This window comes from Mesoplodon mirus, assembly GCF_964341445.2.
Source record: "Mesoplodon mirus genome assembly, chromosome: 10".
Classification (NCBI taxonomy): domain Eukaryota; kingdom Metazoa; phylum Chordata; class Mammalia; order Artiodactyla; family Ziphiidae; genus Mesoplodon; species Mesoplodon mirus.
The window spans coordinates 27113369-27125378 of NC_138986.1; the positions used below are offsets into that span (position 1 = coordinate 27113369).

The 12010-nt window shown below is 43.9% G+C and overlaps 1 protein-coding gene across 3 annotated transcripts in view; it reads left to right on the forward strand.

Annotated features, from left to right (window-relative positions):
* The first annotated feature begins 2304 nt into the window (after positions 1 to 2304).
* Positions 2305 to 12010, forward strand: part of MAP7 (microtubule associated protein 7) — a 163704-nt gene continuing 153998 nt past the window's right edge. For all 3 annotated transcript variants that reach the window (XM_082634395.1, XM_082634393.1, XM_082634394.1), the window contains exon 1: positions 2305 to 2630. In XM_082634395.1, the coding sequence (XP_082490521.1) occupies positions 2564 to 2630 (67 nt within the window). In that variant the 5' untranslated portion in view covers positions 2305 to 2563. The remainder of the gene's footprint in view (positions 2631 to 12010) is intronic.

Below are 12010 nucleotides of genomic sequence, written 5' to 3' on the forward strand. Positions count from 1 at the left end.
GAATGTGCAGAGACCATTGAGAATGTATTGGTGGAAGTCAGGACTGAGGTCAAGAGTATTGATTCTGGATTTAGGAGTCACTTGGATGGAGATAATAGTAACTGAGGACTGTGAGAAACAGAGCAGAAAGGTTATGGCCTAAGATTCGCGGAGGAGGGAAGTTTGAGGACAAGTCGAGGAGGAGGAACTTAAGTCCCCAAAAGGACAAAAGAACTGGTCACAGAGGAATGAGAAAAAATCCAGGCCAGTGGTGTAAGCCAAGAGGAAGACGATCAGGGTCGAGTGCTGCAAAAAGTCTAAGGGAATGATGGATTAAAAAATAATAACAGGTTATTTGATTTTGTGACCTAGAAAGTTTTTATAGACAGGTAAGAAAGACCACAGCTGGTTAAACAAAGATGATAAGCTGATGATGGTACCGGAGTCCACACGTGTATACCCTTTGGTGAACAAAATGTATGACAAGAGATTGGGAGGGTGGGAAGTCAAAGGAAGAAATGTTCTGAATCAAAGACTCCTAAATGTATTTGTTGGGGCAGAGCGCCTTGAATGGAGGCACTTGAGGAGTAGGGAGGAGGGAGGGCTGAGGTTTCAAAGGAGGCAGGAGCGGAGGGGGTGGCATCAGGAAGCTCAGCTCCTCCCCAGGAAAGGGAATCATGATGATTCCGTGAGATTCTGAGATGGATGTGAGAGCTCAGGACAGAGGGCTTCCATGTTCTAAGTAAAGGACAACAGAAAGCACAACGTGGTGGTGTGTGACATTTAACAGACGTCATCCATTCCTGCATTCACGCAACAGTCCACCCTGTTACAGACACCGGGTGAGGTTTGCAATGCAAAGTCTGTACAGGGCCCAAGTGAAGAATTTTGGTGTGTTTCTTATTGCATTTATTTTTGTGTAACTTGTGACAAACTGAAACATAAGTTATCAAAAGAATGAGAGAAGGGATAAGCACACACAAAACCAAAAAACACCCATACAAATAAAAACACCAATTAGTTTTTGATATTTTGGGGGATGGGGAGTCAAAGAAAGAACTCATTGGTTTACTTCAGTAAATGGTATAGCAGAAAACAAACACTTCCTTTTGAAAACAAATCACCTCCTTTTCCCAAGGTTCTTTCAGAGAATTCAACTCTCAAAATTCAGCTAAGGGAGTCTTTCTGATGTTCACAGGAAAGTGTCTTAAACTCTGGTGACAATGTAGTAAAATATATCTTTGCTTGGGCCCAAGCTGAGGTCTAAAACTACTTCCTCCCACCTGGTGTTTTATTTTTATTGATTAGAAGTGTGATAAGAGTTATTTGAATGTGATTTAGGAAGATCATATTGCTAAATGATCAGTTTGCCTAGTCCACTGGAGAAATGGCACTAAGGGAAAATCCATGACTACAAACCACAGCACAATTGTCCCTTAAGCAAAACCTCTACCTAGTCAGCCAGTGACCCAGTAAACCAAACAAAACCAGTCCACTGCTGGGCTCAGTGGCAGGATGTGCATGCAAGGATGGTAAGAATTGTCACCCTAGCGAGAAATCCAGCACTGTTCTCAGGCACGCTTGGGTGTCCAATAGATTCTGCTGAAGTCCTTGAAAGGGTTTTAAACTGTTGGGAGCTTGCCGTTTGTGTTCAGCCGACCGAGTCTGTGGGAGTCCATCTCTGTGTAATGAGGCAGAACTGAGCCCTCCTCAGTTTTGTTCCTTTATGTTTCCATTTATACAGGCTACTGTTTTTTTCTCATCATTTTGTTGCTTAACGTTTATTTGCTTATTAGAGCAGAAATTGGTTTCTCCGCAGCTAATAATGTTTCTTTAAAAAAAGAAACTGTTGTTGCCTACTGCTTTTTTTCCTGGTCTCCGGAGCAAGACAGGAGTCACAAGGTAGTTGCTAACCGGAAATCAAGAATAAGAAAAGCCACATTACTGGGCACAAGTTTCATTAAGCTGTATGCCCTGGGGTTCATCAGCTATAGAAGCCTGGTGAAAAGACAGGTCATCAACAATGGCGTCCTAAAAAGCAGAATGGAGACCGGACCGCAGTGTGGAATCCAGCCCGTGTACTTTGGCTTTCCACGTGGCATCATACTCTTTGGCGGCTGTCACCATGAACGCCAGTCCTGGCGAAACTAACATTGACCTGGCTGCTTCAGAGCTCAGAGACGAATAGAGTGTCCGCACGCTCTCGCCTCACTTTGACTGATCCTCAGACCGTCCCAGTTCCCAGCGCCACCAAGCGTCGCCGACCCGCCTCCAGACCTCGAGGTGCGGGCAGCCGGGGCCTGAAGCTCGCGGCCCAGGTGCCTGGCTCCGCCCCCTCTCTGGTTGCGGAAACCCAGCCGCCTGGGTCGGAGTGGCTGCCACGCCGCACCTGCCCACGAGGGGGCGCGCCCGCGCGCCGGACCCAGGCCGCCTCGGGCTCGCGAGCGCTCGCTCCTTCCTTCCTCCGCCCTTCCCTGACGGCGTTCACCTGTCTGGGCCGGGGGCCCGTCAGGCGGGGGGGGCCGGCGGGAGCTAAGCCGAGGAAGAGGGCGGAGCGGCTGTCCGGGAGCGTCACCGGAGCACCATGGCGGACCTGAGAGCTGGCGGCGACCGCCACACGGGCGGCGATGGCGCTGCGCAAAGCGAAACAGGTGACTGAGCTGCGGGGGCAGGTGGTGGTCCGGCGGGCTCGGGCCGGGAAGAGCGAGCAGGCCTGAGGGGGCGAGGGGGGAGGGACTCGCGCGGGGCGCCGGCGCTCCCCTCCCCCGCCCGGCCGCGGCCCGGAAAGGCCAGCCCGGCGCGCCGCGCACCGCGGCTCGGAGCCCGCTTGCCCTCCGCCTCCGCGCGTCGGCTGCTCGGCCCCGGCGCCCAAGTTCGCCGGCCGCCCCTCTTGCGCTCCAGCTCGACTTAACATAAACAGGTGGAAACGCGCCAGGGAGCGCGGGCGGGAGGAGGAAGTGGAGAGACGCTGGCCGCTCCTCTCCCACCTGCCGGGCTGGGTCTGATTCAATTGAATGGGAAAATCGTATCCCCCAAACCAAACCGCCAGCCGGAAAATCCTCGGCCTGGTACGGCTAGCAGGATTACCCTTTTCTGCGCAAACTCTCCGGCCTTAACCGGCGCACCGGGTGTCGGGGTAGCCCGGCGCGATGGTCGCGCGTGAGCAGTACCCGCCCGCTGCCCTGGGGTCCGCAGTTACGACCGGCTCACAAGAGTTCTGAGATCTGGGGTCGCGAGGCAGGGGCTGGTTGCAGGATGAGGGGGGCCTGCAGGTGCTGTGGGGGGTGGGGCTCAGAGATTCGTTGACTTGAAACAAGGGCCCTCGGCGTTCATGTTTTTAGTCCGTGCACCAACACAAGGCGGGAACGTTGGCTCGGCTCATCAGGGCGCTGTGTTAAGGAACCCCCTCTTCCCAACTTCCACGCCAGAGGCAGGGGCAGGCGCTCACATCTCCAAGAGCATTAAGTCCTCCCCTCCCCCATTTTACTGTATGCAGCCGATTTTCCCCCTCGCGATAGTTTTTTCTTGCAGATCCACTCCTCTCTCCTACTCCCCTCTTCTGTTCTTGGCCAGTAAACTGTTTCTGGTACCTTCCTACACTTGGGATGGGGGGGATGGGGGCGGTGAGGCAGTTTCTTATTTTAAAAAGACATTCAAATTGCAGGCTCCCCAGCTGTGTTGTGTTTTCTGCTTACACATAACTGGAAACAATTGTTATCTAAATGTAAGACTTCCCCCACCCTCAAAAAAGAGGTATTGACTTAGAAGGTACGCTTATTTTAATGTGAAAGGTCCAAAAAAGCTATAAGAGTATTTGCAAATGATGTATCTGTTCTGCTAGGTAGAGTTTGGGCGCCTAAAGACTAAAGACTTAATCCCTCCAGCCAAAATACCTGAGGTTAAGACAAGGAATCTTGAACTTGTTTACTCTGAAGTCACGCTACTTCCTGTAGGGTGGTTTATTTTGTCTTAAAATGTTTGAAAGATTGGCAGGTCATTATTTTCGTTTGGGGTAGGGAACGGGTGGCTTAGAGGACGTGCCTTTGTAATTGCTTTTAGGGAACTTGAGAAGCCGGGTGCTGAGGGTTACGGTCCCCCAAGAGAGGGCAGCAGGAGCGCAGCATCCTCATTGAGAATATAAATGGTTTGGTGCCTAATCCCCACAAAGGAAAAATAAAACTGCTTCTGTACACAGTAATTTTTGCTCAAATAAATGAATAAATAAACACTTCCTAGAATCTGCACGTGAACAAGTTGTTCAGATGTACGTGAACTACAAACTAGCTTATTCAGTGCCCAAGCATGTTAACTAATGAACTGGTCATGCTTCTAACAATTAACCTACAAATCAACCCTGTGGCTGTCAGTGAAATATTTTCTTTATGAAGAGGGCAATTTAATTGGCTGCCGTCTCTTTCATAGAAAACAATTCTTCCACATCTCTACCTAGAAACTCCAGTTTCCAAGGGACAAATTTTATAAATGGTCTTTCGAATAATTGTACTTTATAATTTAACTAAAACTTATTTCTGACTCACATCTTTTTCCTATTTTTCTAGCCCTGGATTACTATTAAGGTTTTTTGTGCTCAGAGCACCTGTGTGAGCAGGTGTCAAAGAAAGAAGAAAGGTGAAAAAAAAAATATATATATATATATATTTAAATCTAGGTAGCGATATTTTGAGTGTACAAGTGAGGACTGCTTGAATTTTAACAACTTCTGAAGTTTTCCATATATTTAAAACATGTGACCTATACCTGAATATCAGACTTCAATGTAGTACTTCATTCTTATGGACATATTGCACATTATAACATTCAAATGCTGCAAGTCATTTTTTTTAAGAATTACAGGATTGTACTGAGGTGGGTTTTTTTTGGGGGGTGGAGATTTCTGTCTTTTATTACCATCAACAGGTGAAAATTGCCACCTCAAATGGCAACATTTGTTGAGGGATTCATTTTATTCCCTTTTTAGAACTGGTTGTTAGGTGGTAAGGCCCATTCTTAAATGTCTCTCTTAGTTTTTCTTTCTCTGTGCAAAGACTGTGGTCTAATTTTAGGGCAATTTAGTTTAGAATCTCAGGTGATTATAAAAATAACATCTGTAGGGCTTCCCTGGTGGCGCAGTGGTTGAGAGTCCGCCTGCCGATGCAGGGGACATGGGTTCGTGCCCCCGGTCCGGGAGGATCCCACATGCCGCGGAGCGGCTGGGCCCGTGAGCCATGGCCGCTGAGCCTGCGCGTCCGGAGCCTGTGCTCCTCAACGGGAGAGGCCACAACAGTGAGAGGTCCGCGTACCACAAAAAATAATAATAATAAAAAAAAACAGCTGTAATGTGTTCATAATTATATACATATGTATGTATGTGTATCAAAGATGGGTTGAAAATTGGCAGTATACGACCTATAAAATGAGACATTTGTTAAGAATTTTGAAAGGTAGCATATAAAAATCATATTTCTTTCAACATTTAAAAGCTATTTCTGGCAGTATATATTTTCTACTCAAAGGTAGTCAAGTCACATTCTTTATGGTGATTTTTTAAAATTTTTCTTGAGAATGAACAGTTCTTTCCGCATATATTTCAATAACAAAAGGTAGGCAAGCACTGAGAAAAATAATTGACTTGAAACAAGTTTTCAATTTCACCACTAGAGGATGTCAAGTCCTTTTTTAATTATTATTTTGAGGAAGATTGAAATTCACAAAATTGCCTCTGCCCAGGCTTTGTGTACTTAATCTTATGCTAGTGCTCAAGAGCTGTGAAAGTGTGCAGAGGTAATTTCTCAATTTAATAACTTCCTTTTAAAAAGCCTACTGAATTAAGACCAAAGTTAAAGCTGCTTTTGACTTACTCATAAGAGCACACTTTCATGCACAGAGAATAAGTTAATACCTATCATCTGTGAATTCTGTTGCTATTCCTTTGGGGAAAATGACATAGAACCTGGAATTGGGCTTTTTCTCTCTTTAGCAGGCAGTGAAGTGGAAGAACATGGGCCTTTTTTGTGATCTGGATCATGACCCTTCACTGCATTTTTCCAAATTAAAAAGTGGCATTTAAGGTCTTAGATTTCAGGGTCTACAAATATCTTCAAATAAAAATTGTTAGATGGGGTTCAGACTGCAATTTGTTATTAAACTCATTGTTTTGAAATTCACGTCCTAAAGCTTTTAATGCTTCATCCCAAGTGAATAGATAACTTTTTTCCTGTTATATTTTGGCTGGCTCTTACCTTTGCATCTTGTGAAGTAGGAGGAACGTATTATTAGACGAGGCATTTGTGCTCAGGAGAGTGCATTTATTTGATATCATTAGTTAGGCGTGTGTGTGAGACACTAATTTGTATTGGCATGTTCTCCAAAAAAAAAAAAAAATCTAACATCTTTGCCTCCTGGTGCATGACAAAAAATCATTTGAAATGGGTTATTTTTTAAAACTCAGGTTTCATTATATTGTTATAAGAATTGAAAATATTGAGGCTTAGCATAATTTGACCAAGAAATATGTACCTTCTATATAAAGCTTTATGGTGGCTGAAAGGTTGATGAAGACATGATCCGTGGATTTCAAAAGGAAAACATCACTCACAAACAAATAATTGCAGGTTATGAGGAGTTAAGTGAAGAAAGAATTACTTCCAGCTGTGGTCTTTCATCATGGAACACATACTGGGCATAGTAATTTAAGTTTTCAAAATGGGTAAATGACATATAAAGTTGAATGGAGGAAAGAGAGAAAAATAAAGGTGCAGATGTGGAAAAGAGCAAAGTTTTGGTCATATTGAGTTGTATGAGGCTCATCATGAAAGAGTCTAAAAGATGGATTAGGAATGAAGGCACATGGAGGCCAAATTGTGGAGTGATCAAGCTTAAGAGGTTAGTACATGATTCTGCAGGCAGTGAGGAAATGTTGATGAATCCTAAGGATAACATATCTTTAATAAAGTGCGATAAATTAGGTAATTCTCTACCCATGGATCTTGAAAGCTTGATTGCCAAGTCTAGCAGAAGAGCTCAGCTGTGCCTTTTAGGAATGCATGGTCCCTTCATCTAGGAAAGTCATTCCCTTGATTGATTTTTGCTGATTGGGAAGGGTATCACGGGGCGGGGGGAGGGGAGAGTGTATGAGGAACATAAGCATGACCAGGCAGATGAGCCAAATCTCTGGTGATAGTGAGGTGATCGGTATTCTACCCATGTGATCCTCATTTTGAAGTAGCAGTGTAGACTAGAGGAGGGATTTAAGAAGGGCACATTCAGCTACATACAGACCGGCTTTGAAGTTCCTGCAGAAGTCTTCTGGGTAGGCATTGGGCCAGCACCATGGCATGGCAGTGGAAATGGGAAGAGAATGATTAATTCAAGATTCTGCAGAAGCATGTGTCAAAGGATGCAGGTAAAAAGTTGACATATAGGGCCTCCCTGGTGGCGCAGTGGTTGAGAGTCCGCCTGCCGATGCAGGGGATACGGGTTCGTGCCCCGGTCTGGGAGGATCCCATATGCCGCGGAGCGGCTGGGCCCGTGAGCCATGGCCGCTGGGCCTGCGCATCCGGAGCCTGTGCTCCGCAACGGGAGAGGCCACAACAGTGAGAGGCCCGCATACCGCAAAAAGAAAAAAAAAAAAAAAAAAAAAAAAAGTTGACATATAATATTATACACCAGGTGTAAGTTTGGCTCATTGGTTTAAGGGTGGCGTGAAAACAGTCATGATGAGGACCTGGTTTTGGTAGGAGAACTAGAAAAATCTCTGCTTTAAACATGGAGATTTGAGATGCAAGGGGGACGTGTAAGTAGAAATGTCTCATGGGCACATGGAAGGATGCGAATAAGGAGAAAAACAGGTTGGAACTCTGGGATTCATTCCATAAGGGGAACGTGATTGAAGCCATGAGGGTGAGGAGAGTTTTGAAAGAAAAATGGAAAGGGGATGAGACAACACTTCAAGCACAGGAGGAGGAAGAACCAGCAAAGAAGGTGGAAAAGCCAGAAAATCAGGGAAAGCATAATTGAGCAATGCCATACCTGCCAAGGGAGAGGGACGAGGAGGTCAAGGATTCAGAGAGTGAAGAGGAAAAAAAAATACCATTGGCATGGTTACTGAGTAGTCACTGATCACCCCCAGAAGAGGCATTTCAGGGCATGTAGCAGATTATGTGATTAATAGACTAGCAGTTGGAAAGTAAAGGTAGCCAATTTAAAAGACCCTCCATAGAGTTCACTGGTGAAACGAAAAAAATGTCAAATCCTTGAAATTTTTCTTTTTTAAATTTATTTATTTGTTTATTTATTTATTATTTATTGGCTGCACTGGGTCTTCGTTGCTGCGTGCGGGCTTTCTCTAGTTGCGGTGAGCAGGGGCTACTCTTCGTTGTGGTGCGCAGGCTTCTCATTGCAGTGGCTTCTCTTGTTCCGGAGCACAGGCTTTAGGCACGTGGGCTTCAGTAGTTGTGGCATGCGGACTCAGTAGTTGTGGCTCGAGGGCTTAGTTGCTCCGCGGCATGTGGGATCTTCCTGGACCAGGGCTCGAACCCATGTCCCCTGCACTGGCAGGTGGATTCTTAACCACTGTGCCACCAGGGAAGTCCCCCTTTGAAATTTTTCTAATTAAACCTTTTTAATTTGCATACAGTTTACTGCTTTAGGGGGTATACAATTCATTGTTTTGTCGAATGTATAGTCATGTAACCACCACTATGATAATGACCTGGAAGAGTTCTCTTGCCCCGGAGAATTCCCTCATGCCACCGCTGAGCAATCAGGTTCTCCTATCCTTAATGCCTGGCAACCACTGATCTGTTCACCATCCTAGTTTTGCCTCTTCCAGTGTCATAAAAGTGGTATCATACATATAGACTTTGGTTTTTTTAATTTAATTTAATTTTTTTATACAGCAGTTTCTTATTAGTTATCTATTTTATACATATTAGTGCATACATGTCAATCCCAATCTCCCAATTAATACCCCCTCCCGCTTTCCCCCCTTGGTGTCCATATGTTTGTTCTCTACATCTGTGTCTCTATTTCTGCCTTGCAAACTGGTTCATCTGTACCATTTTTCTAGATTCCATGTATATGTGTTAGCATACGGTATCTGCTTTTCTCTTTCTGACTTTCTGTATGACAGACTCTAGGTCCATCCACGTCTCTACAGATGACCCAATTTCATTCCTTTTGGCTGAGTAGTATTCCATTGTATATATGTACCACATCTTCTCACATAGACTTTTGAGTCTGAATTTTCTTTCACTTAGCATGATGCATTTGAGATTCAGACGTGTTTTGTGTATCAATATTTATTGGTGGTAGTTTGCCAATTGTAAGGAAGTCCCACAGATTAATCCATCCACCCATTGAGAAACATTGGGTTATTTCCAGGCTTTGGTGATGTAAGTAATGCTGCTGTAAACATTTATGTACAGGTTTTTCTTATTTATCTAAGGGAAATACCTGGGAGTGGAATTGCCGACTCATATGTAAGTGTATGTTTTTTTGTTTTGTTTTGTTTTTGTGGTATGTGGGCCTCTCACTGTTGTGGCCTCTCCCGTTGCGGAGCACAGGCTCCGGACGCACAGGCTCAGCGGCCATGGCTCATGGGCCCAGCCTTTCCGCGGCATGTGGGATCTTCCCAGACCAGGGCTCGAACCCGTGTCCCCTGCATCAGCAGGCGGACTCTCAACCACTGTGCCACCAGGGAAGCCCTAACTGTATGTTTATAAGAAACTGATGAACTGTTCTCTGGAATGGCTGTGCAATCTTGCATCCCTACATGCAGTGTTCGTGAGTCTTACTTGCTCTGCATCCTTGCTAACACTTGATGTTGTCATGTTTAGTTTTGTTTTTTAGCCATTTCACCAAGTTCTTTTAGTAAAGCAATGTAATCACCTCAAAGTAAAATAGTGCCCTTAGGGATGCTAAATGATGCTCACTTAAACTAGGAAAACTTGTGGAGGTAGAGTTGCTCCCAGAGCCCGGGTATAATGTGGAGTTTTTATGTGGCTCTAATATCATTGGCTTCTTTATTCTTTTTAATCCCCATAGTATTTATTTCTTGTGGAGTCTGCATTCTGAAGTTGACCATGAACAGCAGTGCTGTCCTCCAGCGCACCCCATGCCAATCCAAATTCTCTTCTCCTCTTTAATGTCTGTCTTCTAATCCCTTGAGATACGGCTTTCCAGAATTTGGAAATAACTTTTTTGGTGTTTTTTGCAGTTAGGAAACTGGAAATGTTGATGCTATAATTTGTTTTATTGTCTGGATTACTCTTTGTTGGCAGATTTTATGTTGTCAAACCCGGTACTTAGTATCTGTTCTCAGTTACTGAAGTGTACTTGCAGAGATTTGTAAAAAGTCTTGATAATGTCTTTGGACATTTAATCACTGAGCATGGTCTAAGGTTTTATATGCTAAATGTGTATGATGTTCAGGCTTTTTTCTAGAAAATCCGTTTTTTAAAACTTTTTATTGAAGTATAGTTGATTTACAATGTTGTGTTAATTTCTGCTGTACAGCACAGCCACTCAGTATACACATATATACATTCTTTTTTATGTTCTTTTCCATTATGGTTTATCCCAGGATATTGAATATAGTTCCCAGTGCTATACAGTAGGACCTTGTTTATCCATTCTATATGTAATAGTTTGCATCTACTAACCCCAAACCCCCAGTCCATCCCTCCCCCACCCCACCCCTTGGCAACCACAAGTCTCTTCTCTTTGTGAGTCTGTTTCTGTTTTGTAGATAGGTTCATTTGTGGTATATTATAGATTTCACATATAAGTGATATCATATGGTATTTGTCTTTCTCTTTCTGACTTACTTCACTTAGTATGACAATCTCTAGTTGCATCCGTGTTGCTGCAAATGGCATTATATCATTCTTTTTTATGGCTGAGTAGTAGTCTAGCTCTTCAGTGGGTCAGTGCTTTCTTCCTCTTCATTAACTCTTTAAAAAAATTTTTTAAACCATATCACATTTTATTTTATTTATTTTTGGCTGTGCCATGCAGCACGTGGGATCTTGGTTCCCCAAGCAGGGATCGAACCTGCTTACCCTGCATTGGAAGCTCGGAGCCTTAACCACTGGACCGCCAGCCAAGTCCCCTCTTCATTAACTCTTGAAAATGCTCTGACTTCTAGTTCACAAATTTAAATGGCATCAGATGGTTTTTCTCTATTTGTTTACTGTTCTCCTTAGCATCTTTATTTGAGAAATAGCCAGTTGAGAAAACCTATAAGATTTTCTTTTAATAGGTGCCACGTTGAATTTTGATTTGAAGAGTAATATATTTTTGACAGCAAGAATTCACTGCACTCAACAGTTCCTCATCCTTGAAAGGTCCTACAGAAGCAGTTGTGAAAGGGAATTGTGAGAAAATGCTGACAATTGACACACCTGACCAGATAGTGCAGATGAATGCAGGGATGCAAAACTAAGCAGAAAGGAAGCTGAGTGAAATGCATTTGGTATATATGAACTGGGCTTTGCAAGCATTGTTAGTAAAACTGTGTATATTTAGGTATAGAGGATTGAGATTTGGGATATGTTAAAATTTCTTTTGTGCTTTTTAAAATGCTATTAAAGCCTCCTTTTTGGAGTTGGCTTTCTGGTAAACAGAAGCATTACTGCTTACTATGGCATAACCTTACACGTATAAAACTTATATCCTGACACCGTTTAAAGTAGAAAAGAAGCTATATTCTAGGAAAAGTTTAAATTCCAAGGTGAAATTCTGGAAGGAAACCCCCCTTCTTTTAGTGTTCCCACAACCCAACACAAGGCCTGTTTTGGTGGCAGTAATGTGCATAATTGACTACAGTAAATATACCGGGCTGCTTTTCAAGATTTTAATCCAGGCCTTTGTTTCCCAGAAGCTCCTGCCCAGACTCTAGTGTGGCAGAGACACCAAACAGGGCCTGGCTGCATGCTTCCTGCATTCCTCCTGGATTGGTTTCTATTCAGGGTAGATGCTCTAAATTAGTACACCCCACAGTCCTGGTGGGTTCGGTTAAATATAGCTCTCT